This window comes from Leptonotus elevatus, chromosome 1, assembly GCF_054856555.1.
Source record: "Leptonotus elevatus isolate MCC_2025b chromosome 1, RoL_Lele_1.0, whole genome shotgun sequence".
NCBI lineage: Eukaryota > Metazoa > Chordata > Actinopteri > Syngnathiformes > Syngnathidae > Leptonotus > Leptonotus elevatus.
Window position 1 is genome coordinate 6,126,236 of NC_141239.1, and position 12,795 is coordinate 6,139,030.

The 12,795-nt window shown below is 40.5% G+C and overlaps 1 protein-coding gene across 2 annotated transcripts in view; it reads left to right on the forward strand.

Moving 5' to 3' along the window:
- ephb1 (EPH receptor B1) overlaps positions 1–12,795 on the forward strand; it is a 238,604-nt gene that overhangs the window by 91,205 nt on the left and 134,604 nt on the right. For both annotated transcript variants that reach the window (XM_086072304.1, XM_086072312.1), the window contains exon 3: positions 10,337–11,018. In XM_086072304.1, the coding sequence (XP_085928430.1) occupies positions 10,337–11,018 (682 nt within the window). The remainder of the gene's footprint in view (positions 1–10,336; positions 11,019–12,795) is intronic.

A 12,795-nucleotide genomic window follows, 5' to 3' on the forward strand; every position in this document is an offset into this window, starting at 1 on the left:
ATTTTGCATTTCCGCACGGACATTCATTACCAATTCAAGTTTAAAACACGGAAATGTGACGTGCCTGATGGCCAGCCGACCGGCTGATGGACGTCCGTTACTGGAGGTAACAACAACAACACAACTTTAAATGGTGTGATTACTGTGGGAAAGTTATTTATTATTTTTATTTTTTTTAAGAGCTCAGTATTGTTCATTCGGAAATGTCATCATCATTGCTCTTGTATGTGCGTGCGTGCGTGTGTGCGTGCGTGCGTGCGTGTATTTGTTAGCTCACCAGAAAACCTATTAGAAAAAATCTCATACCGTTCACCTAAACCGAACACCGCCGTCAGGAGACCCGAGGGGACCAAAGAAAACCAAGGAAGGGGAAATCCAGCACCGACCAGACACCCCCCACCAGAACTCCTCCCCAACCCAAGAAACATCCAGACCCCAAAAAACATAAAATCAGGGAGGCCTCAAGAGACCAAATGAGAGACTGAGAAAAGGAAGGAAAGACAGACGAAGCAGCACTGCTCTATACTGCGGCCCCCAACCGATGGCACCCCCACAAGCCCCCCCGCCCCCAATACTAATTACTAATAATACTAACTATAATAATAACTAATAATTACTGTGGGAAATTAACGAAAAAGAAGGTGCTACGGACGAGCCGCGGGCGTCGTAAAGTCGGAACGACGTAACCCGAGGACTCCCTGTATATAAGACCGGAAATACTCAAGCCGGTGTAAATAAACATGACCCCTGCAGCAAAGAAGCGCACTTCTGGAGCGAGGAGAAAACCGACTACATTATTTAGCGTAGTGAGTGACATAAATATAATGTTTTTTATTGAACGTATAGTAAGTTAAAAGCGGAAAAGACCTTATTTACGTAATCACGTTGTCCGCGCGTAGCGGTAAGAACGGGCTATTCCAATCGAGCACAAATAGCATGTAAACGGGAGTAACACTTTCCGCCACGCATGTAAACGTGTTACCTCGATTGTTTCAGAAACCGGATTTCTGACCTTAACCGGAATATTGACTGCATGCAAACGTAGTCATAGCGAAAACACAAATGCAGCTTAAGGATCATGAAACCATGAAACTTTTTATAAGGGTGGAACTGTAGACGAACAGTGAAAAATCCTTACATTCCGTTTTTTTCATTCCATTTCGATGAAGCTGTGGAGGAACTGACAGTTTTAGTTGCGATGGCAATAGTGGTGAAAACTGTGATTGCTAGAGAATTGACAAAGAACAACCCCAACTTGATATTTAACTTTAGTCACCTTGTCATAAGCTGTCAGATATTCCTAATCAATAGGGTACTATCCTTTAATTTAATGTCGATTTTCATCCCCGAGATTAGTTGTAGAAGTTTTGACTAGTCAAGAGATGACAAAGGGACACGTATTGATTTCCTCTTTGTGACGCCTTCTGATTATCGTAGATTTTTCTTTTCTCATTTTGTCCTGTTAAGACCTTCCCCATATTAGAGGCTTTAAGGATCATCCTCCATTCCGCATCAATATGTCCAAGCGTGAAGCGACATCAATTGACGGTGATGAATTTGAAAAAGACAAAGTGTGTGCGCGACTCCATCGAGGATCAGGTGGCGGACTTCAGCTTCACGATTAGCCCGATTGATATTCTTGTGCTTAACTGTGCTTTTAGTGTAAACTGTCTGAATTTGAGTGGCGAGTCGAGGCCTGTCCTTGACAGTGGATATAAAAAGTCTGCACACCCTTGCACAAATATACAATAAAAGGAAGACAGGAAATCTAAACAGACAATACTTTGTAAGAAATCCCTGCACCTCCTTCACTATGTCTGTTTATGTCTATGCCTATTTGCCATCTTCCCTGAAAATTATTTTTTCTCGTCCTCTCATCAACACTGGAAGGATGTCCAGGTTTAGGTTATACCAATTGTCACTTGCAAAACCACATCTTCTTAGTTCTTTATTTGTACTTGTTCTCTCTAAAATTGTTCGATTTTTTTTCCAATTGAGTTGCACAAATAGGAAGACGCATAAATGTTTTGAAATGATTCATCTTGGTCTCATTTTGTCTATGTCATGGAAATGCGGCATTTGTACAGGGGTGTGTAGACTTTTTATAACCTCTATACTTGTCTAAACTGCAATTAGAGGCGTGAGCGTCGAGCATTTTGTTAGAGCTTTGAAAGTGTGGTTAATACGGGCGAATAGGCTGCAAATTGCATCATTTGAATTATGCAAATATCATGTCAGTTGTTCTGTAACTGAAGTGTGATAAACATCTTAAAATGGTACAGAGAACGGTGGTAGTGGTGGAAAATAACAGCTGATCAGTTAAGTGCCCAAGAAGTAAAGCGTAATTTCCTTTATATGTATTTAGAGGTAGAAAAAAACCCCATCTAATAGGAAGTAGTAATTAATTTGGTGCATATCTTGTTATTATCTCATCTCTACAAGCTGCCAGTCAAATCTCCAAACTTTTGGTAGTATCTGTGCAATGTTACTTGGACAGAAGGCAAATCCAACATAGGGTTGGTATTGATGATTTGCAAACAGTTCTTCCTACTTGGTCGGTTCCTACACATTGTTACCAGCTCACTTCTGGATATTCATGTCTTATGTATAAGCCAGTGGCCATTTAAACTCTGTGTTATTTTCGCCTTTGAAAGTACTGGCAGACAATCAATGCGATGACTGGCCTTTATGAAGGGACTATATTGATGGCTTGATGGCAGCGGTCTGGGGTTGTGGGAAAAAGGGACTCATCAGCCTGAATAAATTACTGATTTACTTCACTCGTCCCCTTAAATTCTGTCCAAACTTGTGTTTTTCTTCTATCCATCACCCCGTCTTTTTCTTGACGACGCACCTTCGTTTCTAGCTCGGCAAGGTGTGACCGGTCATTAAATGCAACATTACGCACTGGGTGAATGCGTAACCCCTTCATCTACTCACTACTGTCCATCAAAATGTGAAACGCTAATGACACAAGCAATGGCCGCACTTAAAAATCAGCCCCGAAGGAAGAGTGTCTTCTGTATGGGTTAGCAGCTGTTGCTGCATTGGGTGCATGTTTGTGGTCCAAGTGTGTGCAGTGGGGAAAAAGGCTTTCACCATTCTGGCATTTCATCGTTGAACAAAGTACACTTTGTAACAAGACAATTATGTAATCATGAATACATATAGAATGGGTGTAAGTGTCTCGTTAGCAGACCACTTCCTGGTTCATGAAAGATCACATCGGATGTGAAAAGTCAATGCCCAGGGCCATATTTTATTTATTGTCGAGCAGGGCTGGGAATTGTGAAACCATGTGAAAAAAGAGAAGGAAAAAAAATCTTGTAATGTATTAAATTATTAATTATTAACTCTTGCTTCATGAGGTATGATATTGGAAATATATATAGGACGACGTTAGATAGATGGACAGGACTCCACCATATGTATTCAGGGGCGGGGGAAACAGTCCCATTGATGGTGAAATTATGAAACTGAAAAATAAATATTTATACCCACATATATATATATATATTTGGGGTGTGCTGAAAAAAAATCAATAAGGGAATATATCTTTGCGAGCCTCTTTACAAGACACATATCAATACAGATGCGTCAGAATCAATAATGTAAAGGGCCATTTATCGGGATATATGTGTATCGAGATACGTATCGTATCATGACTCCTGTATCATGATACGTATCGTATCATGACTCCTGTATCATGATACGTATCGTATCATGACTCCTGTATCATGATACGTATCGTATCATGACTCCTGTATCATGATACGTATCGTATCATGACTCCTGTATCGTATCATGACTCCTGTATCGTATCATGACTCCTGTATCATGATACGTATCGTATCATGACTCCTGTATCATGATACGTATCGTATCATGACTCCTGTATCATGATACGTATCGTATCATGACTCCTGTATCATGATACGTATCGTATCATGACTCCTGTATCATGATACGATACGTATCCTGAGGTTGTTGTCAATACCCGGGCCTAATATACTTCTACATGGCATACATGGAATCCAAGCTACATCCAAGCTTCGTATTTTCTGTTATTAATGTGTGGTCCACCTTTGCGGTGTCCAGCATGACTGCAGCAATGACAGCATCCATATCTCATCTCAGCTCAAATGTGGTCCAATACGCAAAAAGGGAAAACAGCCACTGGTACACTAACGTCAGGAACATAAAGATAACTGTGGGCAATTTCTTTTCCTCAGACCTTGTTCACCTTGAGGGTGTATAGATGATATATGCAAGCAGTAAATGTCTATGCTTTTGGTGTATAAGGGATAGACCAAGTGGTTACAGTGTCGTTTTATCCAAACATTCCTAAACATGTCTTGTTGGGGAGAACAAGAACAAAATATATATACGTTAAGTGACTTACTTCTCAGAGGCAAATGACATAAAAGTTCAGGGCAGATGGAAAGAGAGAATAGAGGCAAATACTAATGTCATATTGATGTTATAGTGCTAGTGTTGACATTACATTTTGCACATGGGCAGGGCAAGTTCTGCAGATGCAAAAGTACAGATGCCAATAATCGGAATTGTCAAATATTTTGTGCCTAACAGAAACACAAAAGTAGCATTTCGTCCCAAGCTCAGCAGCAGCAACATCAGTTTTGTGGCCGCTCAATTGTCAAAATATAAACCAGCACGTCTTCTATGTGCAAACATGGCCAGATAAACAGCAGGTGAATACAAACCCTCGAAACACAAGAGGGAAAGTCCATTGCAAAGTTGGAACCCGCTTTGAAAATAATAACTCATATTTTATTCGCATCTGTTGACACAATGGGGACACCAAATATCTATCTCGTTCATTATTTCACGGACCAATGAGTTTGTGGACAGAATTGAGATGGGCATTATCACAGATGCCTCAGGTTCCTCTCCGCCGTGAAAGATGGTGGTCATTTGGCTAGACGAGAGGCGGTGAAGACCCCCTCCTCGACTGGAGGAGCAGACGGGTGCAGAGGAGCCCGGGGGCCGGCTATATTAATGAACAGGCAGTGCTGAAAGGGACAGGTTCCTGTAACGCTGATGAATGGTCATTACAGCGAGAGGAGAGGAAGGGGAAAGACTTGAGCAGCAGCACGCGATCCGAGGCAGGAGCACTTGGGGGGGGGGGGAACCTTAATTTGCACCTTAGATTTCTTTAAACTCGTTTATCACGCCAGCAGTGTCACTTTTTTTTTTTTTTTTACTGCGGCACTATTCAAAGAACCTCCTGTTTTTCTTGGGTGGGATTTACGACACAAGTCTAAGTGTTCGATGCCGATATATTGACTAGTCGTCCCTCGTGTTATTGACAATAACGTGACAATATCGTATTGCGACGTTTGGATATTGTTACATCCTAGTGGTTCTCTTTTTATAGCGTAACTGCATCGCATATTTTTTTGTCCAATGAAAAGTTAGGTATCATGTCACAATTAATAATAGACAACTATTGCATAGTACATCTAACTTAAGTTACTAAACTGTCTCAGATAAAGTTAACAATGTTACAAATTTGGAGATTCGTTGAGTTTCATGAATGACATTTTGGTTTCGCAGAGTCGGAGTGCCTAACACAGTTGTTTTGGCATTATTATATTGTGTCCTCATTTTTAATTACATTTTTCAATTCAGTTCAATTAAAATGTTTATTTCATTCTTTAAAAAATAAAAAGTGAAATAGTTTTAATTTGTACTCACTTTCCCAATTTGTTTTTTAAAATCTGATTTGCATGTTATTTGGTAACATTTCATGATGGGCTTTAAATATTATTTTAAGGCGGATATACTCCATCAATTAATTAATTAATTTGTGCTGATTTTTCCAGCACACCCCAACACTTTAATGAAATAGTTCAGGTATGGAACAATCAATGAATTCTATAACAATAACATTTTTGGGGAGATGGTGAAAAATAGTTGAATAAATAAATGTATGTCAAAAACTAGATATAGTTTCTGCTTGGGGACTTTATAAACTGCATTGATGTTGCAAACTTAATTTTCCGTCTTCAATTCCGCTTATCCGGGGTCGGGTCGCGGGGGCAGCAGCTTTAGCAGGGAAGCCCAGACTTCCCTCTCCCCAGCCACTTCAGCCAGCTCCTCCGATGGGATCCCAAGGCGTTCCCAGGCCAGCCGTGAGACGTAGTCTCTCCAGCGTGTCCTGGGTCGTCCCCGGGGCCTCCTACCGGTAGGACATGCCCGGAACACCTCCCCAGGGAGGCGCCCAGGAGGCATCCGAACCAGATGCCCCAGCCACCTCAACTGGTTCCTCTCAACGTGGAGGAGTAGCGGCTCGACGCTGAGTCCCTCCCGAATGACCGAGCTTATCACCCTATCTCTAAGGGAGAGCCCGGCTACCCTGCAGAGGAAACTCATTTCGGCCGCTTGTATCCGGGATCTCGTTCTTTCGGTCACGACCCACAGCTCGTGACCATAGGTGAGGACAGGAACGTAGATCGACCGGTAAATCGAGAGCTTTGCCTTTCGGCTCAGCTCCTTCTTCACCACAACGGACCGATACAGCGTCCGCATCACTGCAGACGCTGCACCGATCCGTCTGTCGATCTCCCGCTCTAACCTACCCTCACTCGTGAACAAGACCCCAAGATACTTGAACTCCTCCACTTGGGGCAGGACCTCATCCCCGACCCGCAGAGAGCACTCCACCCTTTTCCGACTGAGGACCATGGTCTCGGATTTGGAGGTGCTGATCCTCATCCCAACCGCTTCACACTCGGCTGCAAACCGCTCCAGCGAGAGCTGGAGATCACGGCTTGAAGAAGCCAGCAGCACCACATCATCTGCAAAAAGCAGAGATGCAATGTTGAGGCCACCAAACCGTACCCCCTCGACACTCCGGCTGCGCCTAGAAATTCTGTCCATAAAAATTACGAACAGAATCGGTGACAAAGGGCAACCTTGGCGGAGTCCGACCCTCACAGGAAACGAATTCGACTTACTGCCGGCAATGCGGACCAAACTCTGACATCGGTCGTACAGGGACCGAATAGCCCGTATCAGGGGGCCCGGTACCCCATACTCCCGAAGCACCCCCCACAGGACTCCCCGAGGGACACGGTCAAACGCCTTCTCCAAGTCCACAAACTTAATTAAACTGTACTATTAGGAAAATAATTGTTAAAGCTATGAATCGATTTTGACTTAAAATAACACATTTACGTTATATGAGGTGATATAGAACATAAATTAAAGTCAATTAATATAACCCCCCACCACCAGGAAAAATTAATTGCAATCCCTTCACCAACGGTCAAACAAACCCAGCCGCCGGTGCAGCTTCAATCGCTTTGTTGAACAAACAGTAAGAAAACAAGCACATCATTAAAAAAAAAACTTAAACGAGCTGCTGATGGCCACAACTTAGAGTTGTCAAAAAGCAGACTGGTAAACGGGTTAGCTAGCTAACAACCTACCTCAACAATCTAATTTGCTGACACCCATGTCACTCACCAGACCAGGCTTCTCCTTTTAATGCCCTGCACATACACTGTGATTTGAGTGTGGGTTTTTTTTTCTCTCTCTTTGCGCTGCCTTGACCCACATCTGAGTTGGGCCACATGGGAACGAAAAATAATGTGGATTGTGCCACTTGAAACTTGTAGTATGAATCCAGCCTTAGACACATCATTACATTGCATCTTTACATTGGCAATGTGTGTCCTTTAATGGCTTAGCCACGTAGTTAGGGTTCTGGTTACCTTGGTAACCATTTTGCGCATTCCTCATTTTGTTCAAGTTTATTCTTTTCATCCACTCGCAGCTGCTTTCAAGTCATTTTAATTTCCTTTCAGACCTTTTTATTATTTGGTATTTTAGTTTGGCAAAATTGGATGGTCAATCAGGTTTAACGAGTCTGTCTTACTCAAACCCCTCAGCAGTCCGTTGGGGCGCGTTTAACAACTGAACCTTGAAAGGTCAGGAGGAGGAAGCACCAGGAGATATACAGCGCACACATGAAAAGCGCATGGACTGACTGGAGGCCCACTCGCTCTACTGCAGACCTCATTAACTCCTCCTTGCCAATGGCTGTTTGGATTATTGTTACTGGTGGTTTAGATTTAAAACGTTTTTTTTTTTTTTTACTTCAGTAAGGCTCAACGAATTATTACAAATCTACAGAAAATACATTTTAAAACCATCACCAGTCACCTTTTCAATCCTTATATAAATGACATCACAGTTTAAAATTGCTTCTTCGAGTTTGACCTTAAACACATTTTTTTTCACTCTGCTGTCTGTTTTGAAACCAAGCAGTTTTTTTTTTTTTTTTTGTGCGTGTGTGATTTGTCTCCTTGATTTGCAGCGATTCCAAATGTTAATGGCACATTTTCATCATGATTTGGTGCACTCAGTGGATATACCCCCAAGGGGGCCCGCTGTTGCTCGTCCAACATATTTTCTGGGTCACACCTGCAAAGAAAAGGCCTACATTGCGCTTTGATTGTGTCGGCATGCAAATGTCTTCCGTGCTGCCATGTAGTCTGTCTAATTGTAATTCAGTAGAGCCTAATTTTGAATTTGTTATGCGGCACCTGGTATAATGCACCACCTGAGTGTCCACCTCCTTAAGTATTGTCGTTCGACCACCACATACTGGGTTTAGCTTGTTCAAAAGGGTTCATGGAAAGCCTGAAGTTAATAATTTAAGTTGAAAAGCACAATAACTAATTTGGGAAATTATGGAGTCATAGTGCCGTAAATTGGAGTTTCTTGTTAGTATCGCACTTGACTACAATGTTAAATAAAATAAAAAGAAGCATGTGAAGAGGAGATCATTGGAGACAAGTCCTAAGAATAATATCAAAAAGGTGACGTGGTCTTGGTTCCTCTAACTCTTGGGGCTTTGGCTAAATTTCCATGACCGATTACACTGGGGACCAACATTTTTGTCGCGTTACATCTGACAGCTGTTTTTAACTAATTCTTGGGTGCGGAATCCATAACTGGTCTCAGCTATTCTCTATCATGTGAAGTTTTTTGAACTACGGATCAAATTTTTCTCAAGAAATAAGAAAAATACTGTACTTCACGTGCGCTTTAAACTATTTCAACTACTGACATACAGTGCAATGAAATATAAAAGAAACGGCAAACAACACAATTTAGTTTTTACAAAGGATATGGCTACTACAACTTCATTGCTACTATGTTAGCTTTCTGTTTGCAGCTATTGATAGTACCGATCTATTGCACATACAGTCCAACCGTATAATCAGCTCTTCTTACTACAGTCTTACTACAGCTAATTAGTGGGACTTATTTGCAGGGTAAAACTTGACATGCTAAAAAAAATTGCAATGTTGGAATCAGCAAATCTTAGTTTTTCAATCAGCATAAAAATTCAACAGAAGATTTTTTTTTCTAATTGTTCCCCAGTGCTCGGGAAATATTTTGATCAAGTAAATGACTGCGTCTACTATTATTAATTTGATAAAACTACATATTAACTCATTTGCTCCCAAAAATTTATAGAAATGTTCCATTTTAAATAGTGACATGGTCCCAAAAATGTATTTATACGCTTTGATACAAATTTGAATGATTAATCAGTTTGGCAAATATATAAAATGATGCTTCAAAAATGTGAACAAAATTAAGCAATTGTCAAATGCAGTGTGCATACAGGAGGCTTTGATGCAGCTTCTGACATGAAGCGGTCGCTTAAAGCAATGGTAGTTATTACAAAAAACGTCCAGCAAGTGGCAGCAGAGTATAAGAGATCAGCCAGGGCCATGTTGCAACAAGCTCTTTTTGCCAGTGTTTTCAACAGGTTTGTGAATAATGATGCAACTTAGCTATATGCTAATGCTATTTGCTGCAAAACAAAAAAAATATATATAAATACTTTTTTTCCTGATGTAAGAAGAGAGACTAATCTTTCTTTTGGTAGGTTCCATGTTTTTATAGCAATAGAACACAATATTCTGTGGCCCTTGCAAAATCAGTCAAAATCCAGTAAAACAGCCGGGAGCAAAGGGATTGCTTCAATAAAAATGGCTAGGAGTGAATGAGTTAATTAGAAAATATTTTTTGTAGGTTATATATTATTTAATTAATTATTGTCCTTTTTGTTTTATGTTGTTGCGGTTGTCGTTCTGACTGATTGTGACCGCCAACAAGCTAACGTCCTCTTTGGCGATGCTCTACCCGATCAATTAAATATCCAAATGAAACTCAGTACGTTGCAGTCGTTTTCAATTTGGAATTTTTGATCCAAAGCTAAAATTGAATTATGAAAAGTCAGTTCTTTTTTTTCTAATTTATTAATTCAAATTGTTGCTCTTTCTTTCCTCAGTGGGAAGAGGTGAGCGGCTACGACGAGAACCTTAACACCATCAGGACGTACCAGGTGTGTAACGTCTTTGAGTCCAGCCAGAACAACTGGCTCCTCACCACCTTCATCGACCGGAGAGGAGCGCAGCGCATCTACGTGGAAATCCGCTTCACCGTGCGCGACTGCAGCTCCATCCCCAACGTGCCCGGCTCCTGCAAGGAGACCTTCAACCTTTACTACTACGAGTCTGACGCCGTCATCGCCACCAAAGGAACGGCTTTCTGGATGGAGGCGCCCTACCTCAAGGTAGACACCATCGCTGCTGACGAGAGCTTCTCGCAGGTGGACTTCGGAGGACGCCTGATGAAGGTCAACACGGAAGTCCGCAGCTTTGGGCCGCTGTCCAAGAACGGCTTCTATTTGGCCTTCCAGGATTACGGTGCCTGCATGTCTTTGCTGTCAGTCAGGGTGTTTTATAAGAAGTGCCCGAGCGTGGTCCAGAACTTCGCAGTCTTTCCAGAGACCATGACAGGCGCTGAAAGCACCTCCCTGGTTATTGCCAGGGGGATTTGCATTTCTAACTCGGAGGAAGTGGATGTTCCGATTAAGCTGTACTGTAATGGAGACGGGGAGTGGATGGTTCCAATTGGCAGCTGCACTTGCAAGGCGGGATTTGAACCAGACAATGGAAACGTGTGTCGAGGTAAGCAACATTTATAACGTAACGTGTAACAATGTGATGGAAACGCTCCAACCACCATTTTTTTTGCAATTTCATAATGACCATGCAGTGGAAATTCAGAGGAAAAGTAGTTCCTTTGCAGGATGCTGGTTGAACTATGAAATTATTTTGGCTTTCTTGTGATTTCAGGAAAATGCTATATTGGGATATGTGGGTCTTTAAAAAATCATGTCATTGTCTTTTTTTTTTTGGGGGGGGGGTTATTTATCAAAATAAGTAGTGGTTTCGGGTACTTTGTATCAGCTCAGGCTGGGTTTAAAAAAATTTAATAATCGATAGCGAATCGATTTTCCTTTTTGAGCTTATCGATTCATAATACCGTGAATTGATTATTTTAATGTCTTTTTCCCATAAATTCATAAGAACATAGAATTTTAAAAGCCACATTTTTTTGTATCTTACCGTTTTCTTGAAATTTACTGTTCACCAGAATTTAAAAGTATTTTCATACATTTATGAAAGATATTTGTTACTTATTGCAATTTAAGACAATTCAGAATCTTTTTAATTCATATTTGCAATTTAATTAGAATTATGAAAATATTTTCATCTCATCCTTGCTGATGTCAATGTGTGTTTAACACTTAAGTGATTACAAGACGTGTTACTTTCATTAACAAACTCAATAATTTAACCAGTTACTGTTTTTAAATTTTTTAATTCTATGTTTGTGGAGTTTTCAACATGTCCTTGATATTTAAGAAGAATTGATGTTCCATAAGTAATCAAAATTGGATTGAAGTGAAGTGAAAAAAAGAAGAAGAGAGAATCGGATTAAATTCAATTTCAAATTCAATTCAATTTATTTAATTTATTTGTAAAAGAAAAAAGACTATATAAAGCAATATTGAAATTCAAAGTAAAGTAAAATAAATGAAAGGAGACATAAAGAAGATCAAGAAGAAGAAGGATGTAACTGAACTCTTGTGAACCGAAATCAAATTAATTCAGGAAATTAGAATCAATACCCAGCACAAGTAGCGGTAGCGGTGACTACTCAAGAGTTGAGTACTTGTACTAATATCAATCTAAAAAATAAAAAAAATGGTATTGAACATCCCTACTTTAAACTGCCAGGTTTTAAAACTTTAGAGGAAAGAGGAAAGTACTTTTTTTCTGAAAATGTTGTTCAAATTTCAGTGTGTCACCAAGAGTGTTCCATTTTAGTTATTTTTAATTCTTTCCTATTTTCTCCTTTTTTATTTTATTTTTCTAAAGTTCTTTTTTTTTTGTTATTTTTAATTTATGACAACCACAAAATACGCATTTTTTTATTTTTTTTCATGGCAAACAATTAATTTCATTGCGACATGTCTTTAAAACCACATGACTGAAGGGTTGGAATTGGGGGGGGGGGGGGGGGGGGGGGTCAGATTCCCGAGCGCAATCCCTGTTGCTCACCACTCCCTCGGGATGGGTCAAATGCGGAGAACAAATTTCGCCCCACTTAGTTGAGTGTGACATTCAGTGGTACTTTTTAACTTTTGTGTATGTACTAATACTGCAAGCTCCCTGTGGGTACTTTGCTTTCCATCATTTACAGATCACTTCACTACAGACAGCCACCATCTTTTTTTTTTCCTTTTTTAGGTGCACATGCAACGTGGCATCGGCGCTCTCTTTATCACTGATTTTCTACATCATAGTATAATAATGAAAAAAAAAGGCTGAATTGATTGCATTTCACACGTTGGTCTTCGCGCAATGCGCCGTACTGTTTCCTTGATCGTGTTCACCT